The sequence below is a fragment of the Nansenia antarctica genome (assembly GCF_963989245.1).
Source record: "Nansenia antarctica genome assembly, chromosome: 2".
Taxonomy (NCBI): Eukaryota; Metazoa; Chordata; class Actinopteri; order Argentiniformes; family Microstomatidae; genus Nansenia; species Nansenia antarctica.
This window is the reverse complement of record NC_137675.1, coordinates 43851578-43872076: the sequence shown is the minus strand read 5'-3', so window position 1 is coordinate 43872076 and position 20499 is coordinate 43851578. Positions and strand designations below refer to the sequence as shown.

At 43.0% G+C, this 20499-nt stretch overlaps 1 protein-coding gene across 1 annotated transcript in view; it reads right to left on the bottom strand.

The window, feature by feature from the left end:
• Positions 1 to 763: 763 nt before the first annotated feature.
• Positions 764 to 20499, bottom strand: part of spns1 (SPNS lysolipid transporter 1, lysophospholipid) — a 29906-nt gene continuing 10170 nt past the window's right edge. The window contains exons 5-13 of the mRNA XM_080524750.1: positions 14836 to 14987; positions 12589 to 12655; positions 10541 to 10683; positions 9375 to 9527; positions 8030 to 8219; positions 7045 to 7110; positions 6715 to 6813; positions 3788 to 3956; positions 764 to 2171 (exon numbers count right to left, since the gene is read on the bottom strand). Of these exons, the coding sequence (XP_080380876.1) occupies positions 2101 to 2171; positions 3788 to 3956; positions 6715 to 6813; positions 7045 to 7110; positions 8030 to 8219; positions 9375 to 9527; positions 10541 to 10683; positions 12589 to 12655; positions 14836 to 14987 (1110 nt within the window). The 3' untranslated portion in view covers positions 764 to 2100. The remainder of the gene's footprint in view (positions 2172 to 3787; positions 3957 to 6714; positions 6814 to 7044; positions 7111 to 8029; positions 8220 to 9374; positions 9528 to 10540; positions 10684 to 12588; positions 12656 to 14835; positions 14988 to 20499) is intronic.

Sequence of the window (20499 nt, the reverse complement as noted above, 5' to 3'; positions counted from 1 at the left end):
AACAATGTTAAAGGGGAGGTTTCAGCCCCAGGGGTCCTCTACCTCCCTATCTAATTGACCACCATCATCAATGCCAGTTCCCCCCCACGCCATGCATAATGTCTGGCAGGGTGTAAAGGTGTTAGGATGAGACACGTTGTTCCATATTTGGTGTTTTTAACGCTAACAGACGGTGACTGCAAGATGGGGCCTAGTTCTAAGAAGACCAAAGGTCAAAATTTGCAGAATTTGCATATGGACAGATTTCTATGAAGACACAACTTGTTCTCCTAGCAGCGCAGGATTGCATAATGTGTGATGTGTTGCTGCAGCGACCTGCTTTATCTCTCGCTCTCCCACCTACAAACAGGAAACCACACCAACGGAAGGAAGCTAGAAGCTCTTCTTCTCCCACCATGATAGATAAGAAACAGACAATGCAAGCAACTGAAACACGTTGGTTGAGGGGATGAATACCTGAATGAGAGAGGGAGAGAGAGAGAGAGAGAGGAGAGGTCAGAGGTCATGAGGGAGGGGGGTGTCTGCAGGGAAAGAAGAGAGGGGGAAAGGGGATAAGGCAGGGAATGATTGACAGGTAACACTACAGAGGGTTCTGCACTACAGGCTACATCTTGAAAGCATGTCTGTGCATTTCCACAAGCTTCAAAGACACATATTTATCACCTCTGCTTCTGCAAAGCCCAAAGATACAACCACAGGAACAGAATTAACATAGACATTCCACACAGAAACCAGTCCACACCACAACGTCATCCAATAGGTTCATTATCATGTTTTAATGTTTAAAAAAAGGTTTACAAATTAACAAGCAACTTTTCAAATTAACCACCAGAAATCTTTGCTTTTCAAATTAACCAGTATAATACATTTCTTCCAGAATGTACTAGGCCTACCATTTGCCTTGATTAAAAAACAGATCAAGATTCCACAGACAATTAAGAAACACTCCTGACAAGACAACCACCAGGATCATTCCATAAAAACAAGAGCATCGTTAATAAAGGAAGTAGTAATAAAAACCAAACATTAGCAACTGGACCTTTCTGGAACCTGACAGGTTTGTCCTTCCACAGTACTCAAGATAGACTGCCAATCTACTTCTCTATGGATACACTCTGGCCAAAACACCATGGATAAAGATGGGCTGATTGCAGAGAGATTGGCACACATTGCACCTGGAATGTGGCAGGCTAATGAATCTAGTTATTGTACACGCAATGTGTCTAAAAACATGCACAGAACCAGTATAGATTAAGCTTTGACTGAACAGTTAAAAATCTAAACTCCCAATTTCAAGCTAGAGGGGTTGGGAGCCTGATGAGAGTGCTATGTGCTGTGCTTCCTCCCTGTGGTGTGATCATGATACAGTATGAAATGAAATGTAGTTATACTATATGGACCAGATTTATATTTACAGTGACATATTTAGTTTGGTTTTTAGTTGTTGACTTGGCCGGGAAAGCACTGGTTGGATAAGCGTGAAATGTGTTGTTTCTCTGTAGTCAATCAGTGCCCACATTTTCAGGTGAGAGCAAAAAGTACAGCAGCTTTGGGATGTAGTGGCACTGGTTACAGCTTTCAGAGCATCACAATAAAAAATGTCCTTGCAGTTTCCACAGAGATGTATGGTAAAGGTGTTCCTGGTGGAGCTCACAGGCATTTAGGAGTTACTAAATTCATTCTTGTGTTTTCTCCCAATCTTTTGCTCTTTCTCTCCTGTGTAAAAAGCGATTAAAGTTTATGATCTCAACTTCTTAGTTACAACTTTGCATCAACTCCCCACAAGCCCCATTGTCTATAGTGTCTAGTATCATGTTGCCATGGTGCAGCCAGTAGCAGTGGAATGCCTGGTGATGATGGCCTGGAGGCTACACTCTAACACCTCCTGTCACTCTTCCATGTTCTCCGGCTGATAAAAGTATTAAAAGACATTGACAAAACAATGTTACAAATAATAAATAATCATAAAAGTCTCCGTATAGGAAATAGTACAATCAATGTCCATAGTCAGAATAGCACTGCTGCACGATTGCTTGAGAAAGCAGGGACCAATAAGGATGTAGCTCTTCCGTAGGGCCTCCTACATTCCATTCTCTTGAATCAAATCAAAACACTCGACACTGGCACCCTTGTGGACCTCCCGCTTTTAGGCACAACGATTGGCTCATCATCTGTTGAGGAGAAAATAAGAAGGATACCCCAGATTAAAATAATCGTATTGATCAAGATGCAAAATGTGTCACTTGTGACATACTTCTGGTGCCCTGAAACAGGAAGTATGTAGAAAAAGTGTTTTTCATTCATTCCTAAACGGTGAAACCAAATTATGTACACAAATACTATCAAATACAAGCTGAGAATCTCTACTTTAACCTCAGTCATTGTTTGATTTCAAATCCAAACTTTTGGAGCGTAGAGCCAAAAAGAAGAAAAAATGTTTCCGACAAGTGAAACTCTTTACTTGTTGGAAACATACGAAAGCTTGTAGTGTCACACTGTTTAACCATGGTGGAATGTGGCACCCTCAGCTCTTTTGAGCCTCGTCCCGTGACGTGATGATTGCATGCGTGTCAATCAGCTGTCCAACTTAAAGTGTGTGCCCCTGAACTAACATATATAGTTAGTTCTAGTCTCTGCTGTCTCAAACTCAGTTAAATCAGTTAAAGCCTACTTAAGGCTTGCTAGCCTCAGCTTAGCAGTTTCACTGGAAGCCAGCCTTGCATGATGCTAGCCTAAGATGGAGAAGCGTTGCAGCAAAAAAAAATCACCTGTTGTAAGCATTACCTATGGTCAACTTTACTGAGTGTTAGATTAATTCTTAGCTCCCCCTTTCAGCAAACATTGACTAATAACTACTAGGGATGTAACGATACACTCAACTCACGATTTGATACGATTCACGATACTGGGTTCACAATACAATTTCCGAACGATTTTCTTTGAACAAAATTGGATTATGACTGAAAAAGATTACTACAAAGTTTTGTTAAAGATTCCCTTTTTATTTCTAATCTTTTGGGTGATTTGGTAACCCTAAATGATCTTCATGACGTTTCACACACAAATATGTACACAAACTCGTGCTTTGAATTACTGTAATAACCCTATATGGGTAGAAAGCACAGCATCTCTGCTTTCAGGAACTGTTGGAGGGCAAATTTTTTCGATAGCACATATATTTTTCATCATATAATTTTTCATTTCGTCGATTTGAATCGTCACATATTTGTATGGATAATTAACTGTCTCGCAATGCATCGTTACATCCCTAATAACTACTAACCTCAGTGAGAGTTACTTTCACCATGTCTTACCAGTGGGGAGGTAGTGTTCAGCTAGCGTAGCGGTTAGCCTTACCAGAGGGGAGGTAGTGTTCAGCTAGCGTAGCGGTTAGCCTTACCAGAGGGGAGGTAGTGTTCAGCTAGTGTAGCGGTTAGCCTTACCAGAGGGGAGGTAGTGTTCAGCTAGTATAGAGGTTAGCCTTACCAGAGGGGAGATAGTGTTCAGCTAGCTTAGCGGTTAGCCTTACCAGAGGGGAGGTAGTGTTCAGCTAAAGTAGCAGTTAGCCTTACCAGAGGGGAGGTAGTGTTCAGCTAGTGTAGAGGTTAGCCTTACCAGAAGGGAGGTAGTGTTCAGCTAGTGTAGAGGTTAGCCTTACCAGAGGGGAGGTAGTGTTCAGCTAGTGTAGCGGTTAGCCTTACCAGAGGGGAGGTAGTGTTCAGCTAGTGTAGCGGTTAGCCTTACCAGAGGGGAGGTAGTGTTCAGCTAGTGTAGAGGTTAGCCTTACCAGAGGGGACGTAGTTCTCAGCCCGTCGCCGGTCTCCCTCGATGAACACGGCCGTGGCCAGGAAGAAAGCCCCGCCCCCCACTGCCACAAAAGAGCAGAGGAGGAGGGAGAGCTGGAGGGAGCGGAACTGCCACAGATACGAGTCTGTCTTCCTCAGAGAGTCTGATACCTTTGAGAGGGGGAGGGGGGGGGGAGGGGAGTGACCGTATGAGATACAGTATCTGTTAGGGATGTGCATAACCCAAAATGTTCATGGTCGATTAATCAGTGGGTGGTATGAACGATTAATCGATTTCTCGATGTGTACCAACATTCACAAAGACAGCCATGGATCATCGGCATGAAATCACTTAATATCTTAAACGCAAAAAAACAAAACTTTAACAGTGAAAAATCAAATGTATTCTGGTATTAATCCTCATGAATTTCTTCTTCGGAATACTTAAATTAGGCTAACATAACAATAATGCAGAATAGAAAAAAGGCATGCCGCTAATACCCTGTGCATGCATTAGAGCATTAGAGCGAAATCAAAAAGCCAAATACACTCGAAAATTAATAAAGATTACATGGAATTTAATTTGTCCGTGGTGATAGCTACTCGGGTCAGTTTTGGCTAAAGCATTGCGAACGGAGCAGTCAGCGTAATGGAACTGTGTACTCTGTAATACTCTGTATTAATGTATGCCATTAATTCTCCAGACCCCCTCCCCTCTTTTGTCGTAATAGGCAGCATATCTTTAGCCGCCATGTTGGCAATTAGGGCAGTCGTTTTTTGGCTGCGGGTTCTGTCACACTCTCCACGCCATGGTCCCTCACCTTTGTTTACGATAGCATCGTTGACGTGGAACCATGGTAAGATCATTTTGTTCCACATATCCCACACTGGACAAGATGTTCTTGAAGTGAGCCCAGGCAGAACTTTTGCTGGGCTTCAACATTGTTAGTCTATTCCAACAGCACTCTGTAAACTAACTTACAGCAACACAGTTGAGACTCTCGTCCCATTCCTGGCTACGCTTGATTTAAGAGCTGTGTTGCTATGGGAACGAGTCAGGGCTGGTAGCTAGCTAACACTGTAACTCCAGCGCGGTAAACTACTTCACTTGTTAAAACTGCTAAGCAGTATACTTTTCTCCACATTATATTCCTCCAATATACTGTACATACATTTTCAGCAGAAGAAAATGTTAGTTTATCTTTCATATCTTCCGCCGCTAGGTGTAGCTGTTTTGGCCGCCATGTTTTTTCTCTGTCAAGTGTCTTATTTTACCTAGAATGCATTGCGTGGGTAGGTAGGTACCAGGGGCCGGTTGCATAAAGATAGACCCAGTCTTAGACTTAGATCTCACTTTTGGCGCTTTTCCACTACAGGGCCAGCCCGGGTCAGCCCGGTTTATTATCCTTTTTCCACTGCCAAAAGTACCCGTGCCATTTCTGGTACCCGTGCCAAACAAGAACTAAAATAGTTCTTGTTCGGGATGGGTAGCGAAAGTTGGAAGGGTACTTTTTTGCCAGGCTGCGTGTGACGTGTGACGCTGCACACTGTTGATTGGTCAAAGGAAATCGTCATCCCATGTTCATAGATTTCTTCGCTAACCGCCATCTTTAAATACCACAACAGATTTCGCTCTATGTCACTACTGTTTCTGTAATAGCTTATTAATAAAGATTCGAAAAAGTATGCTGACCATCGTATTATCTTAGTTTAATGTCATTTCAATGCATCATATCTTTTATTTACAACAAGCATAACAAAAAAATCGCTATTATGGCGATGTGCTGTGCCTATGGTGTTCCTCAGTCCAGCGGAAGTCAAATGCCGGTAGATTCGTGTCTTGGAGGAAGCATGATACTCGCTCAGAGTTCATCTCGCTTCCCCCCCCCCCCCCCCCGTTGATGTATTAAACAATCTAAGCAATCTAATCAGAGCAGTTGTTATTATGTAATATTATTGATGGATGTGCCCTTTTTGATGGAGAGCAGTGAGCTGATGACTGGATGTGAGCATGTATTTGACTAATGCCGATAGATTCGCGTCTTGTGGGTGCAGACAGGATTTTACCATAATTCATGAACTATATGCCCAATCTAAAAAATTCAAACAGTTTCTGAAAGCAGAGAAGTTGCACTTTTTGAACAGTTGAACTTTTTTAGGCTTATTACGGTAGTTCACCAACAAAAAAAGCACAGTGCTCAACGTGTCAGGGGAAATAAAAATAGAATCGTGTCGGCATTTCCCTGGTTGCGAGATCTAAACTAGTCTACTAGAACTGAAAGCTTACAGGCACTTAACATTACATGTTGTAAGGCTGATCTGTGCACGATAGTGCTGCATTTTGACATAATTCTTATCGCATTTCCCCCCGTTGAGCTGTATAGCGGCACTTATTACAGTGAAGCGCTCTTATGACGTAACTCCTCCTTGTCCCGGGTCACTCCGTATAATGGAGAAGCGTTTCTGAAAGTACGGCACGGCTCGGATACAAAGTCGACCCGGGCTAGCCCTGTGGTGGAAAAGCACCATTTAAGTCGGTCTTGCTATAGTATAGACTCTAACATGTTCCTGTTGCATAAAGCTCACCTATGAGTGACTAAAGTAAGACTGAGTGAGATAGCCGGTCACACAATGCATTCTGCCCAAATCCTCTACACTGCTAATTTGTGTTTATTTGAATGGGGAAAAAAATTCCACGGTCCAAATAAAAACATTTCAGTTAAAAATCGACTTTGACCCTCGGGAACGATTAATTGATGATTCTGTCCCATCCCTAGTATCTGTGTGTGCTTGTGTTAGTCCCTATGAGTGTTAGACAGACGCATATCTCCAATGAGGGGTGTATGGAGGGATGAGAGGGTGAAAAGGAGTGAGAGTGTGTGTGCGTGTGTGTGTGTGTGTGTGTGTTTTTTTTAATGATGGAACGTACCACTCCTATGAGGTAGGGGCTGCCTGCGTCGCCCAGCAGGTGAGAGAGAACAATCTGGAACGCCTCGGCGGTGGAGCGACGGGTAGGGACCACCACATACTGACACACAAACACAACCAGTCACCACGTCATACATACACATACTGGCAACAGTCAAATCAAACAGAACCAAGTTTTTTCTATTAGGAAACATTTTCCTGTAAATGACACTAAACCTAAATCATTAAAAGACCTCACGAGAAACGGATATTATTATTTATTTTTTTTTAAAACACATTTGTCAAAAACCAGTAAGTTTGAGGCAGAAAGGGGGATAGAGAACAGACTCACCAGCAGTATGTCCGCCACAATGGCCCAGTTCATAGACAGGAAGGTGTTCCCCAGGAAGATGAACACCTGATCCCAACAGAGAACTGGTTTAGGCAAAGCTAGATCACACTGTGGTAACCACTATGAGGGGAAGTTGCCCTCTGGAAGGCACTACCGATGCCTGGCCACCAAAACCTCCCGTTACAAAAAACGTTTTTCCCCTCTGCTATAAGGACTCTCAACACCTGACTCACTGCACTAACCCTGCCAGATGTACTGCACTTTATAGTTGTAACTATTGACTATGTTTTTGTCTTGTGGTTATGTGTGTACATTGTCCGTTGTGATAGTCATGTGTAATGTGTGGATGTTTGATGTATTTGACACTGTTGCTGTATTGAGTTTTTTTCCATCTGTACCAACAACAAATTTCACCGACCTTGGTAGGCTGGGAATGGGGAGGGACCTTACTGATCTTACTGATCATGTTTGCATCTTCTGTTCTACTGTTTTGGTCACCATTGACTTCATTCTTATCAATACAGCTCAGTTGATATGATGAAGAGGGTGTGAGAGAGGAAGTAACAGAAAGAGAAAGGGCAGAGGGTGTGTATGTGGGTGAGTGAGAGGGAGGGAGGGAGGAAACAGAGAGAGGGAGAGGGGCAGAGAGGAAACACACAGATTGATATGATGTTGGACTGGATGCAAGGCATGTTTTAGCGGATATAAGATTTGAGGAGACCTATTCTGTGGCCCATTTTTGGTAGGGACTAGGTGCTACTAATGTAAATACATTCAACCGACAGAGAGAGAGACAGAATACCACAGATAGAGAGAGAGAGAGACAGAGAGAGAGAGAGAGAGAGAATACCACAGATGGACAGAGAGAGAGAGAATACCACAGATAGAGAGAGAGAGAGAATTCCACAGATAGAGAGAGAGAGAATACCACAGATGGACAGAGAGAGAGAGAGAGAGAGAGAGAGAGAGAGAGGTTGGGTCTTACGTAGGTGGCGATGGTGCTTGCTTGTGCACAAACGATGGCCAGGTAGAGGAAGGGTGCGGAGAGGAGGAGCCCTGCAGCACACACCAACGGGTCTGCCCGCGCCGTCCTCCTCCTCAGCCTCCGACTCACCTCCACGCCGCTGGCCACGCCCAGCACGCCCGTCACACACGTGACGATGCCAAAGTACAGGCTGTGGGGGAGAGAGAGAGGGAGAGGGGGAGGGGGTGGAGATATGAATATGAGATGGCACTGCATTATCCACAATCCACTCACTGCAGCAAAATACAGACAAAATGGCCCCCCAACAGAACACGGCAGAGTCTTTAGAGAATCGTGTCGGTTTGCGTGGGTTTCCGTGGTTTCAATCCTACCTAAACAGACAGATATCGCTTTGTTTACGAGATGAAAAGAACCTCAGCTCCCTCTGAAGTCCAGTTTGGCCTCCCGCAAGGCTCGCTACGAGGCCCTTTACTGTGCTCTCTGTATTTTCTCCCCCTAGGCCAATGTTGTTATTATTATTGGTAAGCATGGTGTGCCTTTCCACTGTCATGCAGATGACACTTTATATATTTAGATGAAACAAGAAGTACCATGGGGCTGGGCATTTTTTAAGCTTGCATTTAGGACATGAAAAAGTGGAGGGCAACATCCTACTGCTTAACTCCACATCCTACTGCTTAAGATAGATAGATAGATAGATAGACTTTATTTGTCATTGCTACAGTACAGGTACCAAACAGCGAAATTTAGGAGGGGAGGCTCCCCCGGTGTTTAGGAAAGGAAAAAGAAACACATTTTGGAAAAAAGCATAGATGCATAAAATCACAAGAAGGTAAGGAGCTGGTTTACATCAATAGAGGCTATGTACACAATCCACTGTACTATACTGCACAGATAGTCAACTAGGGTTGTCATATTTCACAAAGTATTTTTTCACATTATTTTAAAGTGTCACAGTTTGCAGGCTTGAAAATGTACATGTTTGTGCCTCAGCACTAGCTGCCATACAATCCGTCCGGACTGTCCTGGGCCCAGAACTTAGGCCTTTTCTGTGTTCAGGGCCTTGACGGCCCTGTGGTAGAAGCTGTCCTTCAGTCTGTTTGTCTTAGCGGCCGGGGTCTTGTACCTCCTGTTAACTCAACAGGATGTTAACTCAACATCCTACTGTTTAACTCAACATCCTACTGCTTAACTCAACATCCTACTGTTTAACTCAACATCCTACGGCTTAACGTTTGCAGGAAAAGCGCTATACAAATAAAAGTTAGCATTATTATCATTATTATTATCATCATCACAAGGTAACAGGAAGGTGTCTCCCCCTCTTCTTGCGTGCGTGTGTTACCTGTCGGAGGTGTCGCAGGGCCCCTGGATGCAGGGGGACTTCTCCCCGGTGAAGACAGCAGCCCTGAACAGGAAGGCCGGGGCCCAGAGGGCCAGAGACCCCGTCACGAAGGCCACCGCCGTGAAGCCGAAGGTGGACAGCACAAAGCTGGGACTGCACCAGGACACAAGGAAGAGGGTGGTTACCTAACTCTACAACCCAGTCACATCCCAGGCTTAAACCAAAACACAACCAAATGACATGCAAATACATTCTAACCAAACCCAAACATGCTCCCAACACACCCCAATCAACTTAAAACGACTCATCAAAACAATCAAACTGGGGATTAAACGTGTCTGAAAATCCCCCAAACATGATCCCTTACAATGTGAAGCCAGAGTAGACCCGCTAAACTCTAAATAACATGAAACACACTAAAAATACACAACCTAGAGAACCTGGCCCTGTCAAGATTTGTTCAATAATCCTGTTCAAGCTATTGCCGTAGGGGAGACAGTACCGAAGCCTCGGGGCTAAAACCCAGAGACTGACAAACAGCCATTTCCCCCAAGCAATCAGTCTCCTGGGAAAATACACTGGAACCAACCCACTAACCATCCCATAATACCATTAGCCTACAGTATTATAACTACCTCACTCTGCTGGATTACTTACTACTATTGGACTAATTTACTACCGTATTGTATTGTATTATATTGCATTTCATATCATCGTACTCTGCACAGCATTTTTGCACTATTGAAGCCACTGTAAAATCCATCACTTTACTACTTTATCAATGTCGTTTTTTTTTTTACTTACGGTACTTATTATTATTATTATTATTATTATTATTATTGTGTTATTTTGTATCTGAATGCTGCAATGTCAATGTTGAGGAACCAAAGCCAAAGAATTTGACTCTTGTGTACCTGTACAGTCAGATGTAATAAAAGTGATTCGGATTCTGAATCCTTTTTTCATTTGCCTGCTACTTATGTGAGTAAGTCAACTATCTTGCATTGGACAGGACAGGAACCACAGCACTTCTAATGACGACGGTGGACCGTGAGTGTAAAACAGCCTGATAGAACCTACGGTAACACTTTGCAGTTGTGCTTGTTGAATAGAAAAAACAACTTTGCAGGACGACGGTTGACCGTCGGTCAGAAAGCTGGACCTACTTCCTGCTGAGGGCCTTCATGTCGCCCAGCCAGCTGGTTCTGTGCAGGGTGTGCTCCGGCCGGGCCTCGATAGCGCCCCTCAGGGGCTCCTTGACCACAAACAGCAGCAGCACCACGGCCACCAGGCCCAAGGCTGGGGTGACCTGGCAGAGAGAACCACATCACCACACTGAGATACTGCACACTCTCTAAGATACGTCTCTTTGTATCTCTCTATACACTCTCTAAGATACGTCTCTTTGTATCTCTATACACTCTCTAAGATACGTCTCTTTGTATCTCTATACACTCTCTAAGATATGTCTCTTTGTATCTCTATACACTCTCTTAGATATGTCTCTTTGTATCTCTATACACTCTCTAAGATATGTCTCTTTGTATCTCTATACCCTCTCTAAGATATGTCTCTTTGTATCTCTCTATACACTCTCTAAGATATGTCTCTTTGTATCTCTATACACTCTCTAAGATACGTCTCTTTGTATCTCTCTATACACTCTCTAAGATACGTCTCTTTGTATCTCTCTATACACTCTCTAAGATATGTCTCTTTGTATCTCTATACACTCTCTAAGATACGTCTCTTTGTATCTCTATACACTCTCTAAGATATGTCTCTTTGTATCTCTATACACTCTCTAAGATATGTCTCTTTGTATCTCTATACACTCTCTAAGATACGTCTCTTTGTATCTCTATACACTCTCTAAGATATGTCTCTTTGTATCTCTATACACTCTCTAAGATATGTCTCTTTGTATCTCTATACACTCTCTAAGATACGTCTCTTTGTATCTCTCTATACACTCTCTAAGATACGTCTCTTTGTATCTCTCTATACACTCTCTAAGATATGTCTCTTTGTATCTCTATACACTCTCTAAGATACGTCTCTTTGTATCTCTATACACTCTCTAAGATATGTCTCTTTGTATCTCTATACACTCTCTAAGATATGTCTCTTTGTATCTCTATACACTCTCTAAGATACGTCTCTTTGTATCTCTCTATACACTCTCTAAGATATGTCTCTTTGTATCTCTCTATACACTCTCTAAGATATGTCTCTTTGTATCTCTATACACTCTCTAAGATACGTCTCTTTGTATCTCTCTATACACTCTCTAAGATATGTCTCTTTGTATCTCTATACACTCTCTAAGATACGTCTCTTTGTATCTCTCTATACACTCTCTAAGATATGTCTCTTTGTATCTCTATACACTCTCTAAGATATGTCTCTTTGTATCTCTCTATACACTCTCTAAGATACGTCTCTTTGTATCTCTCTATACACTCTCTAAGATATGTCTCTTTGTATCTCTATACAAGCGTTTCAATTGTTACATCGTGTCTTTATTTGGTTTGATTTCCCCAAGGCCAACATTTTCAAATCAAGCACTTATCCTGCTGTTTTTATGATGATGATGATGATGATTATTATTATTATAATTATTATGACTGTATAGATTAAATCGATAGATTAATAAACTAATGCTTTAATTGACCCCCCCCCCCCAAAAAGGAAAGTATCTGAATTCTATATATCAGACCAACGACAAGACGTTGACGAGTTAACTAGTAAACAAGTGTTGTACCAAGGAAGTTTGGTGTCTTCATCTAGGGGAATGGGGGCCATCATTTCATTGTTAACTTGTAAAGTTCTTTGTTACCCCGGAAAATCTGGGACCAAATAAATTGCAAGGTGAAAAATAAGACACCGTTTTTTTTTTAAAATCTAAATGAGATGAATCTGTAGACCATAAACCTGGTCGTGTCTAAGAGTATTCTGTATATTAATAAACTAATAGGTAAAGACTCAAAAGCACATTTTTCAACTGACACCTGTCCTAGTTATTGTTAACATGGCTTTAGACTAAGCATTATCATCACATAGAATAAGACATAATGGCCAGTAAGGAACACTGAGGACTAAAAGTCATTTCGACAACTAAACATGTTACAATATGCCATTCTTCTCTACATAGAGGAGTATGTGCACTTCATGGTGAATGACAGTTCCAGGGCTCTACTGAGCCTTAACTCACCCTCAGAGACCAGTGCCAGTCCTGAGCCATGTAATCCACCTTTGACCCCACGATGTACCCCAGGCCGCTGTAGTGGACCACAGAGGAACACACACTGAGGAACACACACTGAGAACACACACTGAGAACACACACTGAGAACACACTGAGAACACACACTGAGAACACACAATGAGAACACACTGATGACACACACTGAGAACACACACTGAGAACACACAATGAGAACACACTGAGGACACACACTGAGAACACACAATGAGAACACACTGAGGACACACACTGAGAACACACACTGAGAACACACAATGAGAACACACTGAGGACACACACTGAGAACACACACTGAGGACACACACTGAGAACACACTGAGAACACACTGAGAACACACACTGAGAACACACACTGAGAACACACACTGAGGACACACACTGAGAACACACACTGAGAACACACACTGAGAACACACACTGAGAACACACACTGAGAACACACTGAGAACACACACTGAGAACACACACTGAGAACACACACTGAGAACACACACTGAGAACACACTGAGAACACACACTGAGAACACACTGAGAACACACACTGAGAACACACACTGAGAACACACACTGAGAACACACTGAGAACACACACTGAGAACACACACTGAGAACACACACTGAGAACACACTGAGAACACACTGAGGACACACACTGAGAACACACTGAGAACACACACTGAGAACACACTGAGAACACACACTGAGAACACACACTGAGAACACACACTGAGAACACACACTGAGAACACACACTGAGAACACACTGAGGACACACACTGAGAACACACACTGAGAACACACTGAGAACACACACTGAGAACACACACTGAGAACACACTGAGAACACACACTGAGAACACACACTGAGAACACACACTGAGAACACACTGAGAACACACACTGAGAACACACTGAGAACACACACTGAGAACACACATTGAGAACACACACTGAGAACACACACTGAGAACACACTGAGAACACACACTGAGAACACACACTGAGAACACACACTGAGAACACACTGAGGACACACACTGAGAACACACTGAGAACACACACTGAGAACACACTGAGAACACACACTGAGAACACACACTGAGAACACACTGAGGACACACACTGAGAACACACACTGAGAACACACACTGAGAACACACACTGAGGACACACACTGAGAACACACTGAGAACACACACTGAGAACACACACTGAGAACACACAATGAGAACACACTGAGAACACACTGAGAACACACACTGAGAACACACACTGAGGACACACACTGAGAACACACTGAGAACACACACTGAGAACACACTGAGGACACACTGAGAACACACACTGAGAACACACTGAGAACACACAATGAGAACACACTGAGAACACACTGAGAACACACACTGAGAACACACACTGAGGACACACACTGAGAACACACTGAGAACACACACTGAGAACACACTGAGGACACACTGAGAACACACACTGAGAACACACACTGAGAACACACACTGAGAACACACTGAGAACACACTGAGAACACACACTGAGAACACACATTGAGAACACACACTGAGAACACACACTGAGGACACACTGAGAACACACACTGAGAACACACACTGAGAACACACAATGAGAACACACTGAGAACACACTGAGAACACACACTGAGAACACACACTGAGAACACACACTGAGAACACACTGAGAACACACTGAGAACACACTGAGAACACACACTGAGAACACACTGAGAACACACTGAGAACACACACTGAGAACACACATTGAGAACACACACTGAGAACACACACTGAGAACACACACTGAGAACACACACTGAGAACACACACTGAGAACACACTGAGGACACACACTGAGAACACACTGAGAACACACACTGAGAACACACACTGAGGACACACACTGAGAACACACTGAGAACACACACTGAGAACACACACTGAGAACACACACTGAGAACACACACTGAGAACACACTGAGGACACACACTGAGAACACACACTGAGAACACACACTGAGAACACACACTGAGGACAGCCACCAGAGATAACAGGGTGAAAAAAACATTCTCCAAGTGAAATAAAGTCAGGTCCAGAGGTGTCGTTGTGTGTGTGTGTTCTTTTTTTCTATCCTTTTGTGTGTGTGTGTGGTCATGTTCTCACCTGCCCACCGGGATGGCAAAGTAGAAGACGGAGAGCATGCGCGTCCTCTTCTCCTGGACGTACAGGTCAGCGATGATGGTGGGGGCGATGGTGGAGTAGCTGGCCTCGCCTACCCCCACCAGCCCCCGAGTCAGCAGCAGCAGCCAGAAATACTTGGGTGAGGAAGGCGGATGGGAGATGGAAGACAGAGGTGGAGAGAGGGAAGGAAATAGAGAGTGTTCAGTGTTTCCTCTAGGATTTTTCACATTAGTGGTGGGGTGGTCAGTTTATAACAATCAGACCTGTAGTGAACAAATCTTGTGCTATAGCAAACTCGGATTCTTTTATGGATAGAGTTAACTTCCCTCTGCTAAAGTAAGGAAATGATCTGACATGAAAACAATTAGAGATGCTCCGATCTGATCGGCGATATGCCCTTGATCGGTTTTGATCGGAGTTCTCAAAACGGCCGATCAAACACGGCCGATCAGTTTACATAGAGAAATGGCGTCGCCAGTCTGGCAATATTACACAGTGTCGGAAAGAGACAACAAATATGCAGTTTGTAATGTCTGCTCAAAAGAAATACCTCGCGGAGGAACGCATGCAAGGTCTTTCAATACCACGAATATCATACGGCATTTGCTGCGTTCGTCGATTCGCTCCGAGAGCGCTGAAGCGCACACTGGGCTCGACGTCATAAAGGGACCGAGTGCTTTGATTGGACGAGAGGCGTTCCACGAGTGCTGGTCAGAGTTCCAGCGCGACTTCACGAGCGTAGTGTAGGTAGTGTTCAGTGACGTCATGTGACCCCGCGAGCAGGAAGTCACTAAGCTAGGCTAAGGCCCATAGCAACAACTATTAGCGCGCGAGTTTTAGGTCTTCCTCTGTGCACCTTGCACAAGTGTAGATAGCGAGCGACTTTTCAGCATAGCAGGACATATTTTAGATGATAAGAGGAACAGGCTGAGTGCCAAAAACGCTGAGATGCTTGTATTTCTCAAGGCTAATCTGCCAGTGATGCTGCTTAATCAGAAGTAAGGTTTGAGTCTGAAATCTCCTTAGGTGCAATGTTTTGTTTTTTTGTTTTATTGATTATTGCTGACTTGCTGTCTTATCTCCTCCTAAATATGACTTGAAACTGACTGACTTGAAACAGTATGTTATATTTGGCTATAGCCTGTTTATGTTGCAGTTTAGTTTGGGTATGTTTATTGTTCCTCAGGAAAGCTACAGTATAAGCTCCAAGTTCTCTAAGAGCCCCTAGTTCCTCTCATTCGAGTGGAATGTTGCACATTTGATGTGACAGTGTACATTTTATTTACCGTATTTTCCGCCCTATAAGGCGCACCGGAGTATAAGGCGCACCTTCAATGAATGGCCTATTTTAGAAATTTTTTCATATACAAGGCGCACCGGCTTATAAGGCGCACCGGCTTATAAGGCGCATAGAATAGATACTGCAGTCAAACGTTTGACTGGGGTTGCGTTACGCCCAAGCTCCACCTACTGCGTTGCGTCACCTCTCCATCGGTGTTGTGTCAACTTCCCGTTGTCCAAGCTCCACCTGAGCGTTGTCACCATCAACGTTCTACCTGCTCCACTGTCAAAAATATATATTTTTCCACCTCAAGTATCAGCCGTTCGTCATCCATTTTTGCAACAAGCGTCAAGGACCTGCGGTGATTCACAGCTGACTCGCGTGAATAGCAATTCGCAATAGCTGCAACCACGAGATATAGAGTAGTTAGCTACAAGCATTTTCAATCTGCTATTATCTCTATTAGTGGATTAACCGCTGTGGTGATTTAACAGCTGATAAAAATACATCAAGTAGACTACAAACAGAGCAAAACAACACCAGAAAACAACCAATAGGCTATACAATTATAACCAACAACCAATATGTGACAGCTCCTGGTGAAATGTGCAACGTACTTTTTCAGTTTTTACACATGCTTAAACTGCAGATTGTAAGCTTTCAAATGATGTGTCATACATTCAAATCAGAGAAAGATTGAACACGACAGGCGTGTTCTGACCAAACCACAACAAACGCTGCTAGCGGCTAACAGCTAACAAAACACATCGCTACGAAGGTCTAAACTGTATTTTAATAACATGACAACATACTGGGAGAACATCGACATGCTAAAAACACATAACTACACATAACTAGATGAACACACAGTTCTTGCTTTTGAACACGAGCTAAAACGAAAGTATGTTTACAAATCAACCCTCCCTTACCGGTAGCCTCCGGCAAACGAGAATAATGAATCCAATACACAAATGATAAGTGTTTAGTGATCGTTAAACTGTTGTTTATTATATCGAGTGGGTACTTTAAAACTTCAAGTTGAAAGCACCAAGAATCTCACTTTGTTCCCTCGGAAACTCTGTTTAGTCTTCTTTACTCTTGTGGTGTGGGACTGTGAGTAAGCACAACACCGGTGTTTACTGATTACCGTAATGCTGCAAGCGGTGTGAGTGTCCGAATTGAACAGTTGGGTGAGTACGGCATCCATTCAGAGCACATGATAGAATAACAATAGCATGTAGTGCCGAGAGACGGGAGTCGGAGGCGGCGTATTAAATGTCACAGCTAGACGTTTATTGACAGACATGAACCAGTTGTTATCACACACTTAAAACAGGAACTAAAACTCAGTACCACCCACTTAACCCTCCGTACGGAACAATACTCCCAACTATTAGTTCCGGGGGTGAATTATGTTAACCCACCACAAGCATAGCATTCGCGGAGATTCCAAGATGGCGGCCGTCGTTTACTGATTACCGTAATGCTGCAAGCGGTGCGGCTTTGTAGTTTACCAGTCGTACTGAAACATTGTATTATTATTAAAAAAAAAATATTGGTCATGTAATTTTTACATTTTGATCCATATATAAGGCGCACCGGGTTATAAGGCGCACTGTCGTTTTTTTTTTTTTTTGGGACTTTTAAGTGCGCCTTATAGGGCGGAAAATACGGTAATATGATTTTTATTTTCACATTTTATTTGTTTTTCCTGAAGTAAGCTACAGGTGGTTGTGAATTCAATAAAACAGATGGTTGTCAATTCATGATACTTTCTCATCTCCTAATTTCATTTGAATACTTAATATACAATGTCAATGGTGTTAAGAATAATTAAAAACATAAATAATGCTACACAATAAATAGAATGCTTCAATTGCCATTTTCGACGCTGTGATCGGTGATCGGTGATATCGGATCGGCAGATCACTGATTCCAGTGATCGGTGATCGGTGATCGGCACCAAAAACCCTGATCGGAGCATCTCTAAAAACAATGGCTTGAATCATTCAATAAACTGTATTTCCAAATCACATGAAGTTTCACAACAAAGATATACAACACAAATAACAACCCTAACCAGTCCCGTTTGTCCGCAATGCGAACTATAGCTGGATCCAAAAAAACGAGTCTCAACAACCCTAGCCTATTAGGCCCGTCCACAGGGTTCCAGGCTGAATCAAAGTCATATAATCCAACGCAGGACGGAAAAAGCGCACAGCGCAACAAGACTGATCAGTCTTAATTAAACCCCCCCCAAAAAGGCAATTGCATAAAACCCAAAAGAAAAACAAAATAGATCGCTCTCACCCGTTCCTTGGGGGAGAGGTGGAACAGCGATGAGCGTAGAATAGAATAGGGTTGGTCAACACTGGTGATGACCAGGTAATCCACATACGATGGTGATGAAAGAGTCTCGGTGATCTCCGTGTAATAAACTAACTTCTTTTCCCCGGATCAACGGTTCAAACTTTAGTCCGTCCGTCTGGTAACTTAAGCCGCTGCAATATTAAAACTGGCGCGCTCGTCTCTCCTCCTCTCCAAACATTTCTCTCAAAACAACCCTTCTTGCTTCCTCCTTGACCCCTCCCTTATAGTGGACAGGTGCCTCCAAAAGTCGCGTCTTTCCCCGATTAACCCGTACATTGCCAATGGACATAGCATTGAACATAGACAGAAACAAATGACCTTTCACCACACATTACAAGTTTCTTTTTCATTTACCCACACCATATACAACTTTGAGGACATTTCAATTCAATAACCCCTTTCATAAGTTATTTTCTGGGTAATTAATTATAGTGCACCATATACATTTATGGCACATGTGGCAGTGCCACAAGTTTATGCACGCCGCGAAATAAAACGTGCACTCAAAACAAAGACGGAATTTCACCAAAAACTAGAGGGTGGCAACATTTTTTTTTTTAAATAGCGGTTAAGTCATTAAAGCCGAGCAGGTGATTTTATATAGAAGGTGATCAAATACCAACATATCCTACAGCTGCAGCAGAACATGCGGAACGCGCATGACACACACACACACAGAAAGATCATCAGCTCATCGAATATGAAGTACACAAGAGTAGAGTAGGCTACACATGGAACCGGGAACGCGCATACAGCACTGAACAACATCCGTAGAATATAAACTTGTGACTGACAGTCACATACATACATACATACACACACACAATGAAAGATCATCAGCTCATCAATACGAAGTAGGCCTACATGAGAGTACACGCACAAAACCGGCTAACGTTACTGTTTACACAAGTAAAATCACAGTGTGACAGTCAGATGGAGCATTCGGTAAACAACCAACAGCAAGGTAATGCTATCAGCTGAGTTAAAGAAAAACAACTCTTACCTTTGATGACACCGACATGATCTCTGTTTACCCGTACCTCCGCCGTTGTGTTCGTGGTGATTTTAGAGGCAATAGATTATTTTTCCCCCCGCGCATATTGCTATGAATAGTTCATGCTAGCATTAGGTGCGAGGCTGCTTGGTTAACCCATTAGCGGGAACATTATTTGTTTCACAAAATAGCCTGATTTAGTTGACCATGAACATCTTTACGAATGTTCATCTAAAATACTCTATACTGAGCACTGGTATAAGAACATGAACCAGAGAACAGCAGTAAATGCAATAACCCACAGTCGTCGCTGATGATGTTGCATTTTCGATTAGGATACGTATGGGATTAAAGGGACCGGCGCCGGGCGAAGAGAGAGAGAGGAGAGTGATTTCCTGAAATCCAAATGTCCCATGAAATTCGGACCAATCACAAAACTGTTTTGCAAGCGCGTCGCCTTTTTAGAGGCAATAGATTTTTAAAAAAATTTTTTTTTGCAATCTCCTGTTGAGAGCGATTCAGTCTCGATTGCAGTGCGAACACAAGCGACGAGGTTAATTGCAACATTGTAACATATTGTAACTTACTACACCCTAAATCGTAACGAAATGTAGGTCTGGAAGCGGCCTAAATCTAGCTTCAATCTGCTTTTTTTCTGTTCTCCGGTCATAATAACTGAATCAATTAGTGGCGGAGAAATTTTGTGGCGGCCCGCCACGAATCAATGCATAATGTATAGAGGAAACACTGAGTGTTGAACATGCTATAATAAATTAATTTGACATTGAAAATTTTCCGGGGCTCAAAGACACTGACAATATGGGAAAAACAGAAAACACAGAAACAACAAGCAACAGATAACGTGAGCACATAAAACACAGAGTTAACGAACAGGCACAGGGAGCAATTAACACAGCAATGTCCAGGGGGGGAGGGGGGTGGCAGGGTTAGGAGGTAGGGGAGGTTGTATGCATGGAGGAACAGGTAGGTTTTGAGGTGG